The 21,929-nt window shown below is 42.9% G+C and overlaps 2 protein-coding genes across 3 annotated transcripts in view; both read right to left on the reverse strand.

The window, feature by feature from the left end:
• ubr4 (ubiquitin protein ligase E3 component n-recognin 4) overlaps nucleotides 1-6,789 on the reverse strand; it is a 62,809-nt gene extending 56,020 nt beyond the window's left edge. The window contains 11 exon segments of the mRNA XM_042097405.1: nucleotides 70-260; nucleotides 379-438; nucleotides 586-713; nucleotides 1,073-1,197; nucleotides 1,471-1,612; nucleotides 1,758-1,860; nucleotides 2,125-2,264; nucleotides 4,759-4,888; nucleotides 5,037-5,140; nucleotides 5,462-5,559; nucleotides 6,646-6,789. Of these exon segments, the coding sequence (XP_041953339.1) occupies nucleotides 70-260; nucleotides 379-438; nucleotides 586-713; nucleotides 1,073-1,197; nucleotides 1,471-1,612; nucleotides 1,758-1,860; nucleotides 2,125-2,264; nucleotides 4,759-4,888; nucleotides 5,037-5,140; nucleotides 5,462-5,559; nucleotides 6,646-6,770 (1,346 nt within the window). The 5' untranslated portion in view covers nucleotides 6,771-6,789.
• A 1,621-nt stretch (nucleotides 6,790-8,410) lies between these two features.
• On the reverse strand, nucleotides 8,411-21,067 carry emc1 (ER membrane protein complex subunit 1). Of its 2 annotated transcripts, XM_042097360.1 has the most exons (23): nucleotides 20,912-21,067; nucleotides 20,138-20,265; nucleotides 19,817-19,882; nucleotides 19,639-19,732; nucleotides 19,385-19,513; nucleotides 19,163-19,289; nucleotides 18,863-19,018; nucleotides 18,589-18,756; nucleotides 18,254-18,325; nucleotides 18,026-18,124; nucleotides 17,706-17,802; nucleotides 17,472-17,588; nucleotides 16,989-16,997; nucleotides 16,431-16,630; nucleotides 16,096-16,245; nucleotides 15,821-15,982; nucleotides 15,459-15,578; nucleotides 15,204-15,341; nucleotides 13,188-13,361; nucleotides 10,593-10,803; nucleotides 10,130-10,214; nucleotides 9,835-9,964; nucleotides 8,411-9,724 (listed from the first exon to the last, which is right to left on the reverse strand). In XM_042097360.1, the coding sequence occupies exons 1-23, from the start codon at nucleotides 21,001-21,003 to the stop codon at nucleotides 9,545-9,547; spliced, it is 2,904 nt and encodes a 967-aa protein (XP_041953294.1). In that variant the 5' UTR covers nucleotides 21,004-21,067; the 3' UTR covers nucleotides 8,411-9,544. The 2 variants fall into 2 exon arrangements, with proteins under 2 accessions (XP_041953294.1, XP_041953295.1); XM_042097361.1 differs by lacking the exon at nucleotides 16,989-16,997.
• Nucleotides 21,068-21,929: the final 862 nt, after the last annotated feature.

The raw sequence follows: 21,929 nt of genomic DNA on the forward strand, positions 1-21,929 counted from the left end.
AACCAAAGCTCCAGAATTAAAAAGAACAAAAAAAAAAAAAAACTGTTTTGCATTTGCAACATTCCATACCCCTTTCCTGGGCCTAGCTTTGGAGAGCCTGCTCCGTCTTTGGTGCGGCTGGCGATGTCTCGGACGCGCAGCGCGGCCAGCGGGTCTTTCTCCTTCCCCTTGTCGGCGAGCGCTGTGGGGCTCAGGTTGAGGATGAGGTACAGGCTGTTCAGCAGACACCAGGCACCCAGCAGCTGGAAGTTCTGGTAGTGCTGGAGGAGGACACAGACATGACAGAGGGATTTTAAGCACAGTATAAACATCAGACCAACAATGCATGGACACACTTGTAGTGGCAGCACTGAGCTGAGGGCTGTCGTCTGGACTCACCTCTCCCCCTGCTCGGCGCGAGTTGCTGATGGCCTGACCGATCATGTCATAGATCTCCAGCTGTGCACATACAAGAGGAGGTCAAATGAATATTATGACCAAACAGATGACGAAAACCAAAACGAAATCCAAAAAAAAAACAAGAAAACTATTCATGCTGCTAGAAGAGGTATGTTTGTAGGAGTTGCAAGTGGGGTTGCGACTTACGCATTTCTGTACGATGGTGGCGGCGTCGTTTTCGTAGTCCTCCTCTTTGGAGCCGGTGGCCCCGGTGGAGCGTAGCTGCAGGCCACTGCCCACCTGGAGGATGGCCATACAGGTGGCCACACTCACACCTGAGACAGGTAGACGGCCATTAACTTACATGTTTATTTCTCAAAAAGAGAAGTAGACTAAGCTTAGCCTCAATTGTTACAAGCACTGTAAAACTGGCTGTAACAATGGGAGAATGCACAAAAACGCAATCTGACGAGATCATACTGGTTACCACTACGACGTAAGGTCATACAACAGGAATAAAAATCAACCTCTGGTATCACAAACCCAAATTTGTTCCTCTCAGAACCAAACAATATTCACTATGGTTCACTAGACAATGAATGTAATTGAATGTAAAGCAATCACACAAAACAACCATGTTCACTTTGACGGTGTGTACATGGTCAATACATTCTGCAAGTGGCGAGAGGCCTACCGGCATAGAGGCAGCTGAGCGCCAGCACAGTCACGTCCAGTAGTCTACCCGGAGTCAGAGGCTCCAGCACGGGCAGGGAGAGAGTATCCAAGGCCATGGTCACGTCAATAACCAGGGAGTGGAAGCTAAGGGGACACAAGAACATGCATTTTTTAAAGCATCCCTAAGTGCTCCTGATTCAGAAACTGCATGGCTAGGCTAGGCTAGGCTAGGCCAGGCCATCGGAGTTGGCAAGAAAGTTAATCTGACAAAGCCCTTCCAATTTCTCATGAAAATGAACACTCAAAGCCTCCCAAATCTCAAACAAACAAAACGTGTTAGTAGTTATTAGCTCTGTTGTTTGTAAACTACCCTGCTGGATAAGCGTTCACAGGCACGACCTTTGACCCTCCACTTACCCATTCCGAACTGCTGTGGCGTCGGCCACGGTGGCCGGCATGATGAAGAACGAGTTGGCCGACACCGCATCCTGGAAGCGGTTGATGTATCGCAGGAAGTAGGGTAGGTTGAGGCACACTCGCAGCAACTTCTCCGACCCGCCTGCCACACACAGACACACACTGAGTAAACACTAAACACGGTCATCTGACCACACACTCAGCTGGGAAAACGGGGCTAGTCTGCATGCCTTGGGGCCCAAAGAAGGTATACTTGCATTGCAGTCTATGGGAGTCATAGCACTCACCTAGTTCTTGTAAACTGGACACATTTTGGGAGATGAAGGCATTCTTCATTTTGGCTTGAGTAGCCTGATCTGTCGTGGACTGCTCATCACACTCACTCTCAGCCTGCAAACACCAACATGCAAGTTGGTCATTCTGAACATTACAGACGTGCTCTGATGTACTATGCCAGTTTCAGGGTGGGACAATAGTGTGACTGTGTGTGGAATTCCTGAATGCTCTGTTTAATAGAAGCCTTTCCTTTCACATAAATCTGATGAAAATGATGAAAACACAACAAGCAATGCCCACAAAAAAAGTTTCAGCTTTAATTGATTTTATTTTTATGGTGTTTGAAACATTTTTTATCGTTTGCAAACAACGACTGACCTGCATGTGCGGGGTGGGCGAGACCAAGATGGTGATGTCTGGGTTGAAGACTGAGGTCAGCTGATTGAAAAAGTTCATTTGCACTTCTTTGTGTCTTAACTCCGGGTTCACTGGGGAGGGTTGTTCCTTCTGGTCCTCCACTGTGGTCAGACACACACACACACACACACACACACACACACACACACACACACACACACACACACACAAAGTATCAGCACAGCTCAGCCTATCCCAGTCCCAGTGCTGAGAGCACCCATCTGGAAACGTGAGAGTGCAAATCCCCCCCTCTGACAGAGACAGAGGCAAACAAAGCTGCCTTTCTGCCAGCCTGGCACTGCTAAAGAGGAGAACACACACACACAGGCTAATACTAAACTACACTATCCTACACTACACTACACTACACTACACTAGGATGGGGGAAGAAAATAAAGACGCTGCCTTCTCTACCGTGCCATTTAAAGTAGGCCACGTGTGTAGGGTTGCTGGAAAGAACCGTCTTTGCCTAGCCAAATGTTATTACACTAAAATTGATATACTGCAAAAACAAATGTGATTAAAATATAAACAGAGCGGTACGGAAATGGACTCTGGATCTTGATTGTAAAACAGACTAGCATTTCAGCATACCAATATCTGGGACGGAGGCTCAATGTCACACACACACACACACACAGGGATGCAGGCAATAGACAGAAAACACTGGTAATATTAGCCTATTTAAGATTCAAGATCCAATACTTTATATTGCCATACAATTTGTAGGCCAATTGCTAGGGATTTGGCCCTGTGCTACAGGACACATACATACATACAGTACATCTACAGCATACTGTATGTGTGTGCAAACATCTATGTGACGCATAGTGGGTATAATATTGCATATTTAGATATGTGATGCGTTCAAATGTGCTCTATAGGGGAGAGAAATGTAAAACTGGGTGCTGTAAATCAAATCCAAGAATCCAGTCTGATTAGTATCAAATTCTAACAGGTCTGCTACTGCAACATAGGTCATGTGATTAAAGTTCCCAAACATCTTGTACAGACGCAACGATGAGCAGACAGTAGGCACCCAGTGTTTCCCCATACATTGACTTATTTGTGGCGGCCCACCACAATATCAACATTGACCACCACACAATGATTTTCCAGGTTGTACTAAATTGTGCTTAAATCTGGTTCATCATAACCACGCTATGCTAATTTGTTAAAAACTGTTGAAAATTAAGTTAATTCTGCAAAACCTACCACCACAAATGGAATTCAATTCTGTGGGAAACACTGGAATAGCATCACAAACCCCACTGGATCAGCCCATTTTGCATGAAGGTCAACAGCTCAACAGCTCAACAGCAGCATCGCATTTACATTTGACTTTACCCTACGTACTCTGCAGCACTCACAGTAAAATCAGCAGAAAACACAGGCCTATTTGCTTTAAGCCTTGCCGTGACACGCGTCTTCCTCTGTACACGAGATTGTGAGTGTGTGATCTGCACTTTGAGCAACTAACTAACTGTACGAGTAGCTGGTGGATGAGTGACCGAGGGTCCAGACCAGGCTAGCTCTGCCCTCACAGGATGCCCTCTCAAATGACACGGGTGATTTGATTTAAGGTTCCCGTACAGACAGACACCTTTCAACAAGGAAGTTAACATACCAGTCCAATATAGTAGTCTGTTTTAGCACAGATCGCACAGGTGACACTTCCTCAAGGCCGCCATAGTAAAAGCACTTCCTGTCAGCTGCTCGTGTGAAACGACATTCAATCACTCTCTCATCGACAGCAGGCAATGGACCAGCGTCTCCCACACTCATCTCTCAGCCAAGGCGGCGGCCGCTGACATTACTGTGGCTCTCCTCTTGGCCAACTCCCCTGAGCCTCCGCTGCCTCCTGTCAAGTCTGAGAAAGCGCGCCGCAGCACGCTCACTCCCACAGTACGTCTCCTGCTTGGCTTTAAACCGCCGCAAGCTGTAGGGCAGCCAAGCGAGAGCTCGGAGCACCTTGCCGCCGTGTGAAACTGCACACCCCAGGCCTGTTCTGGCATCCCGTTCGCTTCTCAGCTCCAAAGTCAACGAGGAGAGCAGACAGTGAGAAATAAGTGGGAAGTTAAGTGTGCCCTCATTTTCGTTTCTTTTCCCCAGAAGTAGGAGTGGGTGTGTGGGCTTCTGAAGTGTTCCTCTCACAAGAACTCTGTCAAATCAAACTAAAATCCCTCACCCCTGTCAAACTGTGATTGTGGAAAATACTAATGACAGAGAACAAGTGGAACAGCCATTTATTAAATCAGGTCACGCAATCACATGAGACCACAGTGCCATATTCCTCTGTGACGGAACTCTGTGCACCGACCGCAAATAAGACATGCTCCAGTATGTCATTAACTGGCAGGTAACTCTAGAGTCTGTCACGGAAGCAGAAGTGAGGCTGGTACTTATCTAACAGGAATACAAAAGCACAGATTCCCAAACTTGGTCTGATCACAGTTAAATGCCAGACGCTTGAATAAAGATCTCAAGGTAATAACAGCAATCAGCCTTTGAATGTTAAGAGTTTGGGCAGGCATTCAGAGTGCAGAGGCACCAGCAGGGCCAGGTCAGCTTGGGAACATAGGCCCACACACTCACCATCTGAGAGCGTCTTCACGGTCTGGGGGAGTTTGGCAGACTTCATCATAGCGGTGAAGGTGATGATCTCCGTACGATCCAGTCGACTGCAGCCTGTGCAGAGGCCCTTTATTAACAAGATTAGGTGCTTCTGCAGGGACAAAGACACAGAGAAAAAACCAGTTACACACAGCATATAACATAAGTTATAACTGTATTGGACTTTATTTATGTTCAGTACTGAATCAATGTCATTTGGCACTACCAAATGGGTAAGATTGCAGGAAAGAGTCTCGCACCTGTGAAACTGCACATGCTTCATCTGGGTTTTCCAGCCGCAGTAGAGAAAACTCAATCAATACTTTACAGGCGGCTGCTACCGACAGCAACTGAATTCTAGGGACTGGAGGCAAAAACGATAATTAATAAATGACACATTGCATTTAAACAGAATAAATTTGATACAATTTCATATTACTTCAATATTCACATGTTGTTGTGGGGAATATAAATTCATAGTTTAGCAGACAACATGTATAAAGGTCCTTTCACATTTTGGCAGTACTTCCAGCTACATATAGGCCATACAATACTAAAAATAATCAATTTACAATAACCAAGTCAGTCTACTTTTCAATGACAAAGCAAGATATTTCCTGACATGAACAACACAGGATGAGCATCACAATCACAAACACAACATAAAAGAGAATAGGATACATACTTTGTCCACATACTGTGGTGATGTAATGTGCAGAGAGGGCCACAAATGATGAGTAGAATGGCTCATACTGTTTGTCATGGTGTAGAATCTCTGATTCACTGCAAGAAATAAATGAAAACCAATTTAACATTTAGCCCATTTAAACGGTGCTACTGGGAAACAAACAAATCAGAAAATCATATTCTGTGCAGTGTTTGAAAAACCATAAAGGAATAGTTACCATGCAATTGCATGATAACTATTCCTTTAGAAAGTCAGTTTGCAAGAGGGGATAGCCTAATATTGTTCAGAATATAACCTAGTCTTAGGCGTTCAAATGCTCTTCATAGTCTGCAAGTTTCACTTCAGTTACGTCCTGTTGGCACTGATTGGTCCATCTGCTGCTTAGGTATGCTTACATGTCGAGTTGCCACGGCTGGTTAGTTTAAAAAATTGCTGTTGGCAACACCACTAACACCATAGAGATCAACTGTAAACTCACTGGAAGCGCAAATGTTTCAAAACATCTGTAGACGAGCTAAGCAAACAACAAGAGACGACGCTCGTTGCCGTTCATAACTTCACGGACTGTCACACCTTCAGTGCCAACAAGGTAGGGAAAACTCCTCGGGTGACGCATGATATATGCTTAGTTCAGTCTGCCATGCCAGTTTGGTAAGAAGCAATAACAAGTTCAACACCTGGGATGTAAACAGATGCTTTCGTTTTCATGAACTGGAAACTGACATACCAACAACCCCTCCTTGCACCATTTCTTGTCACTCCCAACCAGATTGCTAGAATGGCTAGCTAGCTGATAGCTCTCGGTAATGTTAGCTAGCTATTTACATGTTAGCTATTTTGATGGTCTGCTAGCTAGTTAGTTACTGATTTGGTAATCGTTCTTGATTTGACAGCAACCAACAAGTGAATGTACACTACTTGTTAGTAGCGATAAGCAGTTCATAGCTTAAGTGTGCATCATAGACTCAGTACACTATTGCACCATCCTAATTTCGGCCTGATGATGAAGCAGATTCTCTTGTAGCAACCGTGCTAGTTGGTTCGCTATAGACAGGCTAGCAAAATGATAGCCCAAAGCTATCGAATTGCTAACTAGCATAGCTAGTTAACTCACAGACAAAATTCTCTACGTTTCCTTTAACACCACGCTTAATTAATAGAAAGACATGGCGATATCTGACCTGTTAATGATGGATCCTATAAGCTGAGGTAGCTCTTTCGTTTCAAAAGCCGTGTACGACGCTGATAAAAGCGGTCGTACAGCGGCGGTCCACTCAGGTTCTCCATCTCCTCCACTCGACGCCATCTTGAGATTCTCTATTAGAAAATCCACGGGAGGAAATGAGGTTAATCACTACACGCTAAATAACAGGAAGTGTCGTCATTAAATTAATTTTTACATTAAAAAAAATGAAATAACAAATGACGTTTAATGATGATGTATTCTAATCCCTTTCCACTAAAGTTCCCCTGTGTTTCTCAGTTCAATTATTTATTCCATCTCAAGTGCACCACTCAAATAATGCACCAAGAGCATCACTCAAATTCACATCAGATATGCTATTAGGTTACAGATAGATAGATAGATAGATATATAGATAAAATGTATTGTTTTCATCCCATGAGAAATAAAACAAGAAAAACACTCTTGACAGTAGATGGAAATACAATTGTGAGATGACAGAATTCAGATTCCAAATGGGGAACTGACACTGTGATGCAAATAGTGATGCAGTCAGATGTTATGGAAGAGTGTGCCGTAGTGAAAACATTTAACAGCAAAGATATAAGTACATGTAATGAAACAATAGAATACTTTGTCTGATAGAAAATACAAAAAGTTGGAACAGCAATACATATTAACAATGCAACTTGTTTATTCAACCAGAGTGATGTAGCCTACATTCAGTGACCTGCCATTACAAATACACACTACCAATTTCAGAAGATTTGATGACAACATAGTGTTAATCTGAGCTATGCTGACTGAGCTTTATCAAGGTGCCACGCCTAATACAAGGACACAATTTGTTACAATTAGGAAGGTCCCAAATTTCAATACAGAAGGTAATAGAGGTGGATGAATAATGTCCTTGTCTTCATGTATTTGTTTAGTTTTGTTTGTTTACTCTGTCAATGTACTTTATATGTCACTCTTATGCCCTCCTTGACTTCATGTATTTCTGTTTTGTTTTGTTTGTCTGTTGTCACCATTATGTGTTTAATTTTACAGTGTGTGAGTGCTGTATGACTGCTGGCTATCTATATGTTTTGTCCTATGTCACCTGCCTAGGGACTGCAGATGAAAAATAGTTACTAATTCTGGCATATTTACATGGTGTTTTTTTAAGTATGTTTAAATAGTTCAGCTGGTAGAAGAAACCTTTTGCAGTTTTTAGTGGTCTTGCTTGCACACTTTAGACTTGTTGAGCTCCCTCCAGCCAGCTTTAGACGTGTAAAAGAATGATGTGTTGGGTCCGAACAGTTCAAGAAGGGTACACAGGCTGCTATTTTTGTGTATAACAGATGGTGTAATCATTTAATTACTTTTTTTTGTGGCGATGGTTTAAAATATAAACCCGTAATGGTTTGTCCCTCCTTACAATGGATAAGACATGACCAAGCATTTACCAAGACAAGCATTAAACATCTATTTGACTGATCTGGAATGCATTGACATGACATTTTTATATATAAATCCCATGTCAGATGATGTATGGGTCTGGTAAGCCTTTTAGAGTTCATATTTTCTAGGAAATGCAATAACATTCATGTTTTAAGTTTATACTGATTCCTTTGATTCAACCAAGAAAGTGTTCCAGTAATTCATGACCATACTTGGTAAACTAGAGGAAATGTCTGTTAGGCAGTATTGAACAGCTTTATCAACGGAAATGAAACATTTGCTAAACTTCTTAACATAAAAAAACAACCATTAATAAACAGTTCAGGTTAAAATCTAACTTTATTTTAGCTTCAGCTTCAGCAACAAATTATGATTTGCAAGAGGTTCAGAATAATTTAGTGTCAAGTTATGGAAAACACAGACATACACCTATTTTTTTACTCCAAAGTAATTGAATTTATAAAAGGCTTTTTCCTTAGCGATTTTATATAACAACTTATTTCGAAAGCATTAGCAAGATTATAAATTAATCAAACGCACAAAGTGATCACTGCTGATCATCTTATGTGTGTCCCATTTTTGTACCTTTAAGGAAGTCTTAAAAGCATCATAAATACTATTTACACACAAAGATGTTTCAGAGGAGAAAGCTTGACTATTCAAATTAAAACTTTTTAAGACAGACAAAAACATCCAGTGCATCAGACCAAATGGTCAGAACTAATTACTTTAGCTAATTTCACATCCTTAAAAAATGACAACAAATCAACATCTTGCAATCAAAACAAATGAAAAAAAAAACAAACAAAAAAACATAAATACTAATTCAAAATGGCTTTCCCAACAGGTTTATGCTTACCCCTGAATGTGTCTCCAGCTCCACATAAGAATACAATGGACAAAATAGCCATTGTGTACAAAAAGAAAAAGACGATACACAGGAAAATTGTTTCAGCACTCAGTTCTACGTCTCAGAATCTGGAGAGAAACTTCAACTGCATTGTGAATGTAACTTAGCAACATCCCCTTCTTCATGTTTATCATATTTGTACAATTTGTTTTTATGCTAAATGTTATTCTCATTTCACTCATTCAAATACGCAACTCCATTTCTGCAGAGAATTTCACAATCGTACCCCACAGAATAGTGTACCTTGAAAGGCACAAGACACACAAATGTAAGATAAATGTAGGCAAAGTGAATGAGGTGAAAAAAAACATTAATGAACCATCGACTGACATGAAGTGTAAAATTGGTTTCCTCGAACACATTTATTCTTCCAAACGCAGGCAGGCACCTCCTCAAGGCAGCTCTGTTTGCCATCATTATCAAGACATAATTCTTCTTGCAGAGTAAGACAGGCTTCTGGTGGTCCCCTGGCATTGGCCACATTAAAGACAGGACAGGGGGCGGTTGGTTGCCTGGTAGCAGTGTCCAGGGAGGGTGGGCAGCCTTATCGCCATGCACGATTCAGCAGTTTCACCTCAGCAAGTCTTTTGCTGATCATGGTGGCAAAGAAGAGTCCAAGCAGCACACTGCTGATCAGTACATAGTCATAGTCATCCTTCAGCACATCAAACTGTTTAGAGGGGTACACACGCGTCTGGTAAATGTCCAAACCATACGCCACCACCTGTTGAGAGGAAAAAAGAACATCAAATTCAGGTACCTAGACAAAGATTTTGAATAGTCTTTAAATTATATATTTAGTAAGAAAAGGTTACATAGAATGTATAGTCTCACCAGACATGTAGACTCTAGACCAGAAGGGGCAGTGTATATTCCCCTCACTCTTGATACAGTCTGGTTGTAGTTGACAAACCACTCAGTTCGAATGGGCAGTTCTGGTGCATAAGGAATCAGATTCTCCTCCCTGAAAACCATACAACAGTACTGTTTGAACATTTTATTTCCACACTCAAAGTTTTTATTTTATTTTTATAACAAAAACTAAAGTTTAGGCAAGGTTAAATTATACCTTCATCTCAATTGACCTTACTTGCCTTGCCTTTATGCAGTGAGGGGCATTTTGACTCACCTGCTCTGGTCAGAAACCTGCTCTGGTCTCCTTGGGTCCAGGAACATCTTTGGTAAGGACAGGATAGCCCCTGATGGAAGCCCCACTAACCAAACACATAAACATAGCCAATTATAAGCAACGGACATGATGACAGCTAGCTCCTGATGCATAGCAATGACTACGCCTGTGATGACTAACATTACAGACAAACGGCCCAAACATTAGGCCCATGATGATTAACCTGGTGCGCGTTTCCCAAAACCATAGTTGCTAACTAAGTTAGCCACTTTGTTGGTTGCAATGCAATTTTCCATTGCCAACCAACTAAGTTGCTAAGAGGTTAGCAACTATGATTTTGGGAAACGCACCCCTGAAGAGAACACTATCAACAAACAACAAAATAACAACAACAAAATGTCTAACAACAAACGTAAAATAGCCATGCTATGCTCCTAGTTCTGTTTCCTAAGGCTGAGCTTACCCAGCAGGTGTCTGCTTGTGATGCCCTTCTCGGTGAGTGTGGCCTCCAGGGTACTAATGGGGGAGGGGAAGATGTAGGACTGCTGCAACACCTGAGGAGGGTGAGGCCGATCGAGGGAACTGAACACGGTACTGTTGTACAGCTCGGTTCCCTCAAACAGCTCCAGGACAGAGAACTCAATCCTACGGGCTTTTAGGTTCCAGTACTCATACTGCAGGAAGGTGGGAGTACCGGAGAGAGAGAAAGAAAGAGAGAGAGAGAGAGAGAAAATGAAAGGGAGAATAATGAGCAGAAATAAAAAAGGCTCTGAACAATGCAAAGCAAATACATCTTACTCATTCTAAATTAATGTCTACATAGAATTTCAGTTTATACACAGAGACACAGAGACAAAGCCTTCAGAGCTGGAGATGTAGCTGGCCTAAGAACAGTGAGGGCTAACCTGTCCCAGGGCATCAGGAAGGCAAAAAAGGATTACACAGACAAAATAACAACACACTTCAAAGACAGCAGAGATGCACAGAGCCTATGGCAGGGCATACAGGCCATCACTGACTACAAGCCTGCGCCACGGAGCTGTGAGAACAACACCTCTCTGCTAAATGACCTGAACAGTTTTTTCGCCCGTTTTGAAGCACAAAATGACACTCACCCACAGAAAACCCCACCTCCCCCCCACGACCAACCCCTGTACCTGTCCTCTGCCAGCGTGAAGAGGACACTAGCCACCATTAACCCACGCAAAGCAGCAGGCCCAGACAACATACCAGGACGAGTGCTGAAGGACTGTGCAGAAGAGCTGAAGGATGTTTTTACAGACATTTTCAACACCTCTCTGGAGCAAGCAGTCATCCCATCACTTTTCAAAACTGCCACCATCATACCCGTGCCAAAGAAATCATCACCATCATGCTTCAATGACTACCGTCCTGTAGCACTCACGCCCATAATCATGAAGTGCTTCGAACGGCTAGTCATGTCACACATCAAAGCCACCCTACCCCCCACCCTGGACCCCTTCCAGTTTGCATACCGAGCCAAACGATCCACGGAGGATGCAATCTGCTCTGCCCTCCATCCAGCCCTCACCCACTTAGACAATAAAGACTCATATGTGAGAATGCTGTTCATAGACTTCAGTTCAGCATTCAATACCATAATACCACAACAACTCATCAGCAAACTGGACAAGCTAGGATTCAGTACCTCCCTCTGCAACTGGCTGCTGGACTTCCTGTTGCAGAGACCACAAGCAGTACGTGTCGGGGACAACACCTCAAGCACTCTGACCCTGAGCACGGGGGCCCCTCAAGGGTGTGTGCTCAGCCCCCTGCTCTTCACACTGCTAACACATGACTGTACAACCACACACAGCTCCAACCATCTGGTGAAGTTTGCGGACGACACAACACTGGTGGGCCTCATCACTAAGGGCGATGAGGCTCACTACAGAGAAGAAGTAGACCTGCTGGCTAAATGGTGCAAGATGTCAGCAAGACCAAGGAGATTGTTGTCAACTTTCAGAGAGGCCACAAACAACTGCCACCACTGTCCATTGACGGAGATGCTGTGGAGAGAGTGAGCAGCACAAAATTTCTGGGGGTGCACATCAGCGACGACCTCTCCTGGACCACCAACACAGCATCACTGGCGAAGAAAGCCCAGCAGCGCCTCTACTTCTTGCGCAAATTGAAGAAGGCAAGTGCCACGCCTCCCGTCATGACTACATTCTACAGAGGGACCAGAGAGCATCGTCTCCAGCAGCATCACAGTGTGGGGCGGAAGCTGCACAGATCAGAACAGGAAGACCCTCCAGCGCACTGTTAACACAGCTAAGAGGATCATTGGAGCACCACTCCCCTCCCTGCAGGACATTTACACCACCCGCCTCACCCGCAAAGCACTAATGATTGTCAAGGATACAACCCACCCTGCACACGAACTGTTCAGCCTCCTGCCCTCTGGAAAGCGGTACAGGAGCCTCCGCTCCCGCACCACCAGACTGGCAAGTAGCTTCATCCACCAAGCAATCAGGATGCTGAACACTCTACCCACTCTCCCATCACTGACAGCCCCCCCCCACCCACCAGCCAGCCAGGAACCCAGGAAACTAGGTCCTGTCTACCCTAACCCCCCCCAACACCGCCCTGTGGAACTGCACTGTGACTGCGCAGCCTAACGTGTTGCTGCTTCACATCAAGCCTGATATACTTGAAATTACTGCATACTGAATATCAATGTAAATATACAGGTCACACAAGCACAAGTTTAAACTTCATGTAACTGTTAAGACTATATAAATATACAACACAACTACCTCTATTTTTTTTTTTATATATATATGTCCTATATTTCTATTTTGATACATACATGTTCTATATTTCAGTCTTGCACTTTAATTTAATGTTTATTGTCTATGGCTATGTCTATAGTATGTCTATGTCTGTATTTAAAGTATGTCTATGTCTGCATGGGAAAGTAAGAAACGAAATTTCAATTCTTTGTATGACCAGTGCATGTAAAGAAATTGACAATAAAAAGCCGACTCGACTCGAGTAGCAGCAGAGCAGTGAATGATAGTTAAGTATTGCTCACCACCACCCAGTTCTCAGAGTGCACAAAGTGGACGGGTCCTCGAGCCTTCCTCTGCACAGCCTCATGGATGATGCGTCCAGTCACGCCGTCGATCAGGAAGATCCCCACAAAGCTGCGCTCCTGGTGGGGGTCCGTGCTCTCGGTCACCACCGCAAGGAGGTTAGGGTTCAGATACTGAGGGGAGGAGAGGGTGAGAGAACAAGCTTTTTAGACAACATTGTATATACACTATCTGAGGTTGTTATGTTGGTTTGGATTAAAGTATGGCAGGTATAGTAGGCAAGGCAAGGCAAGTTTATTAATAAAGATAATTTCAAACACAGAGGCAAGTCAATGTGTTTTACATAAACTGAAGCAAAACACTGTACATGATAGTACATTTTTTTTGGGGGGGGCAGCCGTGGCCCACCCAGTTCTCAGCCGTGGCCCACTGGTTAGCACTCTGGACTTGTAACCAGAGGGTTGCCGGTTCGAGCCCCGACCAGTGGGCCGCGGCTGAAGTGCCCTTGAGCAAGGCACCTAACCCCTCACTGCTCCCCGAGCGCCGCCGTTGAAGCAGGCAGCTCACTGCGCCGGGATTAGTGTGTGCTTCACCTCACTGTGTGTTCACTGTGTGCTGTTTGTATTTCACTAATTCACCGATTGGGTTAAATGCAGAGACCAAATTTCCCTCACGGGATCAAAAAAGTATATATACTTATACTTAAATAAATAAAAGCATTAGGACAAAAAGTAGGAATTTCACCACTTTAGGTGCAAGGCCACTTGGCCTTAAGTGGGTCATATTTGGTGGGCTGCACAAAGGCCACATGTCAGGGCACCAAAGCTATAGGCTATAGGCTATAAAAATGATCAAAGTTGTATTTAGCCCATCACAGCAGTAGACCTGCATCACTGTATGAAACATTACAAAAACATGAAACATGACATATTACATAGAACTGTAAATCATCTGATCTAATATTTACAGATATATAGGCTATAGTTAACATTTATTTTATATTTGTCCTGTTATGAAATCATGTATCGAACAATTTAAGCACAGCTCAGCTTTAAGAAACTCAAATAGCCTAGATGCATGCTTAGCATTTTGTGATCATTAAGGCTCCTTTCACAAACTCTTAGTCAGCTGTATATCCTCTGATTTTAATATTTACCGATATCTAGGCGGTATTTGTAACCTTTATTTTGTATATGGCCTGTTATAAAATCATGTAGAACAATTTCAACACATTTTGAAACCTAAAGACCAAAGTTGGAGACATGAATGTAGACCTTGCTGCAAATTTAAAACCGGAATACTCTGGAACGGCTAACTGTACAGGGGATTGCTTTACACCTTTGTGTTCGGTAATGGTTTGTTGTGTGTTGAACGAAGAGTTCGTGAAGAATTCCACCGAGATGAATGGGTAGGGAGATGGGCGCAGAACCTCGTGTAGCCTAAGTTATGATTAAATATAATTATATTATTTACCTTTCTCGCAAACCGTTCACCACAGCAGTTAGAGGCTAACATAATTTAAAAGCTGAGAAAAAGCTTTTTTATGAGTGTGATACATGTGTCTGTGTGATGAGTAGGCTACTTAGCGATCACAAGTATTTCAACTGAGAAGAATGGGTGAATTTGGACGCATTTTCTTTCTTGCGCTGTCATTTTCTCCACTGCTTAAGACTGAATTAATTTGCGCTGTAAATGCTAAGATTATTTTGACAGGCCATAGGCTAAATAAAAATAGCTAAAGACGGACGCAATGCAGAATATTGAAAGAAGGGGGCACCAAGGCCACAGTGGCTGTAAACCTTTGATTTTCAAAGGGGCATCACGGCCAACGTAAGCGGCAACGACGGCCAACGCAAGGGGCAACGACGGCCATGGCCATCGTGAAATTCCTACCCTGGTTGTAATTAATGTTTTAATCTACTTAACAGACTAATAGATCAAAAGTAAATACAAAGTTCATAGTAGAGTAGAGGAAGAAGGTAGGTTGATTGTTGATTAATGATTGAAACGCTCACCTTGTAAAGCACACTGCGGTCTCCCATTACGCGACCCTGGGAGTGGACGTGCTCATTGGGCCGCTTGCCTTTCACGGCCACAATCTTCTGGACCTCTGGGGAGAGTACCACCTCCCAGATCAATTCAGTGGACAGATCCTAGCATGGACACAAAGTCGCAGAAGATCACACAAGGTCACACAAAAAAAAAAAAAGAATGCTTTTGGCATGCTCTACAGTCTAGACCAATCAGTTCCATCAGAGATGGATGCTCACCTTGCGGAGGCGGAAGCCAGACAGCCTTCCCTGGCTGGTGTCCACCAGGTAAAAATATATTGAGGAGGCAGACTCCTGAAGCTGCTGCAGCACATTCTTATTGGAGGGGAAGGCTGTGACCTGCCAGGAGGATAGATGAAGATTTATAGAGATAAATGTATCAGAGTCAGGTCACAATGCTTCCTATAGTCTCCATAGTTCTATAGACTCGGTAATTTTGAGGACATCTTTTAGAAAAATCAAGACATACTGTATATAATGTTTAAGTTTTTATGTTTAGGAATCAAAGCCAACAGGTCTTGTTGTTTTTTTGTGTCACATTCAACTAGCTTAGGTACTGGTCCCATGGCCACTGAACTCACCTTGTACTGGTCATCAATGAGTAGTAGGATTTTGCCATAGTCCTGATCCATCAATGGCAACAGCAAAGACTGAAGTACTGGACGTGGCAAAGTAGGCAAGGTAATCTGACTCTTCTTCCCAAAAATGGGGTTGAACACATGTAGCGATGCCAGACCAGTCTCCTATTAAAACCAACCATAAAATATGTAAGTATTTAAAAGTATTGGGCTGTAGCATAAAGTGCTGAGACATATTAACACTTTAACTTTATTCAACAGTAAATTCAATTCAATACCTTATCCTTCACCAGCAGAGTGCATTGAGGTGGGTGAGGGAAGTGAGCGGTGGTCCTTTGCACCATCAGTTTAAAGGCCGAGTTCGGCTGGATGTTCTCAAGGTAGTGCTTCCACAGGATGCTCCCAGATTTGCTGTCGATGCCAAAGAGCTGTAGAAGGTAATTGACTTTATGTTATAAATGGAAGCCGACCAGCCATACTGGTGATTACCAAATACATGAACATACAGTAAGGACCATGATGGTCTATTTGTGTGTGGATTTTACAGCGAGTTTCATTTCAACGTCTGATGAACAACTGTGAGGGCATTACCTGTCAAGCAGCTGAAACGTACCTTTCCAGAAGCGGTCACCATCACCATCATCTTCTGCAGATTGAACTCGTCCCGGGACAGCGTCTCAAAGGTGACCTCGTTTTTGACCTGGCTGCGAGGCTTGCGGGCATCGTAGAAAAGCTTCCACAGGTGACCGATCCACGCCTGCAGCAGGATGAGCTGGGAGGACAGGCGCTTCAGCACCATGGCAAACAGCCCATCTACAGACAGCACAGAGGAAGAAAATAAGTTCTCTGCCATACACAAAAGCAACACTATCTTTTAACTATATATCAATATGCCTGACAATTTTAGTATAATAGAAAAGTACAATGGAACAGTCCTACTTAACAATGCTCTCTATATATCTATATCTATATATATATATATACACAGTATTCGTTGAAATATCAGACACTGATATTCTCGGTTTTCAAAAACATCCATACATGTTACAGCAACTTTAAACACTGCACAGACACACACACACAGCTCGGAGCACCCACAGCTTGAAATGAAAAACAAGGAAAAAAAGAAACATACAGGATTTAGAAATTAGAAGGAAGCTTGTCACTTTACCTTGAATTGCTGGATCCAAAATGCAGCAGTTAGAAAAGGCAAAGAAAATAAACATGAAACATAAGCAACAGGAAGACAGAGAGGAACGAGCCCAGCACAGATCACAGGAAGTTGCGGTAAGAACTTCAGACAAACAGGAAAGCTCAGACCAGTCATACAAAGCACATGGACAACATCCTTTACATGAAGACTTAGGATATGGTGCCAGTGAATTCACATAGGTTTACTGAAGTAATGGCAGACAATCAAAAGTCAGTTGGCAAGACATAACAAGCTCTTAAGGCTAACAATATTAGGGTTTGACTGTTAACACTGTTTTGAGATAGGTGAAGTAAAGTTTAGTGTACAATTAGACTTGTTTGTATAACATGGGTAGGATTTTAAGCAACACAATACCATCTCCACAGATCAAATCACTGTAACTTACCAATAAGGTCTATATGTCTCTACACGTTCTAAGGGGACACCTATAAATCACTTTACCCGCTTTCTTTCCAAACTCTCCCTCCAGCTCAGCTTGGGTTCCCGTCAGAGGCAAATCAACCATTTCCATGGTAACCACATCAGCTAGTGCCTCCTCCCGTGACCAGACCACTCGACCTGCACAGACAAGCATGAGATGAGTTCCACGTCTGAGACATTTAGCAAAAAAAAACAATCAATAAAACAAACTAGTAAACTCTGAACCACGCTACTACTTCATGTGAAACTGCCCACCTGGCTGTTGTAGGAAGGTTAGAGCAAAGTCCTCGGTCTGCACCATGGCTCTGTAGCCCACAGAGTCATCTTTTTTCAAGAAGGCCTGAATGTGCAGCTGAGAGAGAAACAAACACAGGACTCATCAGCTCAGTTTCTGTTTAAAAGTTAAACTGCTTTAATTAAAAAAAATAAAAAAAAAAGCTTTTAAAAGTCTGGTCTTTCAGAGGTGTGCCGTTTGTCTAACATGTCTGTAACAATATCCAGTGTACAATTGAGTAGAATACACAAAGCAGCCATAACTGCAAATAAAATGACTTGACTTGACTTCCCCTACTCACTTTATTTGGCTTCCCGCCATTTGGGTCCAAGTGGTAGATGACAGTGGTGTCTAATAACCTTCGGCCCGTGTCGACGGTGAAAAGGTTGATGCTGCAAGCCTATTGGAGTTAATGATGGTGATCACTGACAACTTATGAACCAATAAGGACCAATGGGTCGATTGACAAGCTAAACATATAAAATCCATGAAATCATTGTTCTCAACCTGAGGCTTTCACACAACTTACAGTTTCATTTTTGGGCGTCATTACTCCAGCTACAGTCTTCTCCCCAGTAGTGGCAAATGCAGCCAATCTTGACTGTGAAAAGAGAAAAAAAAATCAGCAAAAAAGTACTCAGATATATGTGTTTCCCATACATTGACTTATTTGTGGCGGCCCACCACAATATTAACATTGACCACCACACAATGATTTTCCAGGTTGTACTAAATTGTGCTTAAATCTGGTTAGCATCATAACCACAAATGGAATTCAATTCTCTGGGAAACACTGATTCCATGCTCAAATGAAGGCTCAAATGAATCCCTCTCCTGTGAAGCGGTTTTAAGAGCCAAACGTACAGGTTTGAAGTCCCTGAGGGTGGCGATGATGCCGTTACTGAGCTGGAGCAGGATGTGGTGTTCTGGGCCCAGCTGAAGGAAGAAGGCCGTGAGGGGAGGCCTCGCCGGGTGGGGCTGGGTAGCGGTGAGCACAGGCTGGAAACCAGGGGCCACTTCCAGGTCCAGAGACTACAGGGGAAGATGACAATCATTAGCCTAGAGACTACCCACACAGTGCAAACAGTCTGAACTTCACAGGTAAGTATGCAAACACACACACACACACATCACAAACCTGTAATAGGATCTGGTTCATCTCAGCCTTCTCTTCAGAGTTCAGCGGCAGGGTGTACAGGGAAAGGGTGATGGGGTCGATGCATAACAGGATACCTGCTCCAACTACCACACAGCTCTCCTCCAAACTGGACATCCATGGGGCTTCCACAGAGGTCTAGTGATGATATTAGTATGAGAAGTCTTGAGAATTTCAAGAGATCACATTTGAAATGTGCATCCTGTGCTCTCTATAGATAACATCTATACCATTTAATCGTCTGCCTAAGTTTAGGGAAATACAACCACAGAAAACGTTTACCTGTTCCATAATTTCTCCATCCTCTATGTTATACGAAATGATGACTATGTGAGAATTAGGAACCAGTCCCAGAACCAAGACCTCTCCTTGACCTCCTGAGTAGACAGTTTGGTACTGCACTGTGTCACTGCAAAGGTAAATTAAAAATCTCATTCATTAATCCATCATTTCCTGACCTTACACTGTGTTATGTTTAGCACTAATCACAAGCTCATAATATACCTGTCAGGAAGGTTTTCCACCCATTTCTGATGACCATTGGAGAGGTAGTGGACAGAAATAGCGGATTTCTTGAGTACAGCTACATATTTGACAAAGTCTTGCACACCAATGAATGCTGCTGATTGAAAACTGCAAAAATAAATTAAAACCATTCAAGTTCATAGATTATTCGCTTTATCTTCAGGAACATTTCACTATCAACACTTAAATAGGCCAAATATTAATGGCTGTTTTTATTTTTTTATTTTCCCCACCTTCCAGTGTCCAGCACAATTTCCCAGTTCAGACCGCCAATATTGGTCTCCCAGCAGCGAAGCAGACGTCCATTTCCGACCACAACAACAGCATCTAGGGGTATAAGTAATATTATCAAACAGGCTTATTTTAATACTTTGATGACTCTTTGATGATCTTAGTGGGGCTTAAACTCACCTTGCCCATGAACAAGAAGAGTGTCAATGCTTCCCTCTGGTCCTGTTTTATCCACATGTCTCCAGACTGTGTGAACAACAACAAAAAAAAAAAAATCACCACACTTTATTCTGGTGGCACTGGCATACATACACCACTAACAGTTCTTTCTCCATCTCTATGAACATGGGGTGAACTCCCGAAGTATGCGGTGGTGACACTCGGATTGGCTGACATCACTGTCTTAATATACCCAGCGGATCTCAACTGATAATATAATTTAGATTTTCGAAATATGAGACCACATGATAGGAACAAGGGTAGTCGTAAGGGACTACTCACATAATTCTCCAGTCCTGGAATTCAATGAGGCAAATATATTCTTCTCCGTTGCGACCAAAAGCTTCTTGGATGCTTGAGAATGGGTATCAAAGAAGGCGAAACGCACATTGCCCACGTACTGCTGTCTCCTGTAAAACGGTAATGTTAGGTACGTTAGAGACACTGTGTGTCAAAATTGCAGATAACAATGTATCTGACAAGTAGACACAAATGTTGCATTACACATTGGGCAAGGCATCCTACAGTTTAGCTGCCTAGCTAACGTTAAGTACAATAACTAAGTCTTTTCAAAGTGTTTGGTAACCTTTAACTGGTATCATCATTAGCAGACGATGCCCAACATTGACCAAACATTATATACTTTCCCAACAACATCATAACTCAATGGCAACATCATTAGACACGTCGAGTCAAGAGATTACAATGTCGACAGCTCCCGAGCTGAAAGACTACAATTTTGACATTGGCAGCTAGCTGGCTAATAGCTGCTACAGCTATAAGCTAACTACAATATTACACCTGCCAAGTTACGCAAGATAAATATGTCCAAATGCCTTCTGAACCATGTGTTATCACGATGTTCTGCTATGATGACTACATTAGCAAGTATAATTTCCCAATCTACCGGCTTTCCCTGCCAACCTAGCTTGTTAGCTAAGTTAGCTAGACAAGCTAATTTCAATGAAATTGTAACCTTCTGTTAGTCTACTTCTGCAATTTCAAACTACTACGTCATGCAATGTTCACGTCTCTTATCAAATACTGAATACTTGCCAATCAAACTTCCCCACTTGGTCTTCAAATACAGCATCTGTACATTTGAATAGATACAAAAAGATAGCAAAACCAAATTTTAGCCAAGACATGTTGCAACTCTAGTCGAGGCTGCAGCCTGTCTCGGTTTATTTCCCAGAATCCCGTGCGAATGACCCAAAGCTCCACTCAGCATCCGCAAGCATGATGAAGTTGGATGATTTTCACCGAACCTCATTGCGTAGATCTATTTGCAGTCTTTCTTACATTATTTCAGAGATCTTTTTCAACATCCACACCACCCAGATCACAAATAATAATCCTGCCCGACCCCTGTAATCAATCTCCCACAGTCTTGTGTAACGTTGTACTGTTTCATTTTATTTATGCCCTACAGAAGAAGGACTGACACGTTCTTTCATTGCCCAACTTTTATTTAATCTGTGTAATGCAGACTACCTGTTTTGAGAGCTGAGTTAGAGTAGCTCGGCTGAATCACAACCACTAGGTGGCGATGTGATATAGTTTACGGCTCTGGTTTATAGCAGAGCCATAGCGCATATTCCCATCAAAACCAAAACAGTTACACCTCGTGAAACTTCTGTGAAAGACAGGGATATGGTATGGATATAAAACGCTCAATTTAATAAGAGTGTTCAGGTGATATGTCATAGCAACTCAAAGGAGAGTAATGCGTAATTGGAGATAGTTTGCAGGTAGGCTTGGTTTATTGTTTAAGGCTACTTCCAATAAAAAAAAAAAAAATAGCCTGGCTAAGTAGCCTAATTTCAAAGCAGTGTATAGGCTGTTGCTTTATCGACAGATGTTAGAACCATTATACGTTCAAATGAGTCCAGGGGCGGTATCTTGACATTGGCTTCCAAATGAAATAGGAACCAAAGCAACCTGCGCTCCAGCTCCTCCCTGGATCAAAGGAGGGGTTTTCTGTGCAAATGTCAATTGGCATAATGACCGTTTTCAACTTGCGTGCGCGGTGCATCAAGCTATGTTCCTCACGTGCTGAATCAGCGGTGGATTC

The sequence above is a fragment of the Alosa sapidissima genome, chromosome 7, assembly GCF_018492685.1.
Source record: "Alosa sapidissima isolate fAloSap1 chromosome 7, fAloSap1.pri, whole genome shotgun sequence".
NCBI classification, from domain to species: domain Eukaryota; kingdom Metazoa; phylum Chordata; class Actinopteri; order Clupeiformes; family Clupeidae; genus Alosa; species Alosa sapidissima.

Bases quoted from the DNA above. Each gene is read 5' to 3' on its own strand.
- emc1 (XM_042097360.1), bottom strand. From the start codon at position 21,003: ATGTCTTGGCTAAAATTTGGTTTTGCTATCTTTTTGTATCTATTCAAA. The intron at 17,589-17,705 runs GTGGGCAGTTTC...TTGTCTGTGCAG, and splicing joins AACCTTCCTACAACAGCCAG to GTCGAGTGGTCTGGTCACGG. The intron at 10,804-13,187 runs GTGAGCAATACT...ACCTTCCTGCAG, and splicing joins ACTCTGAGAACTGGGTGGTG to TATGAGTACTGGAACCTAAA.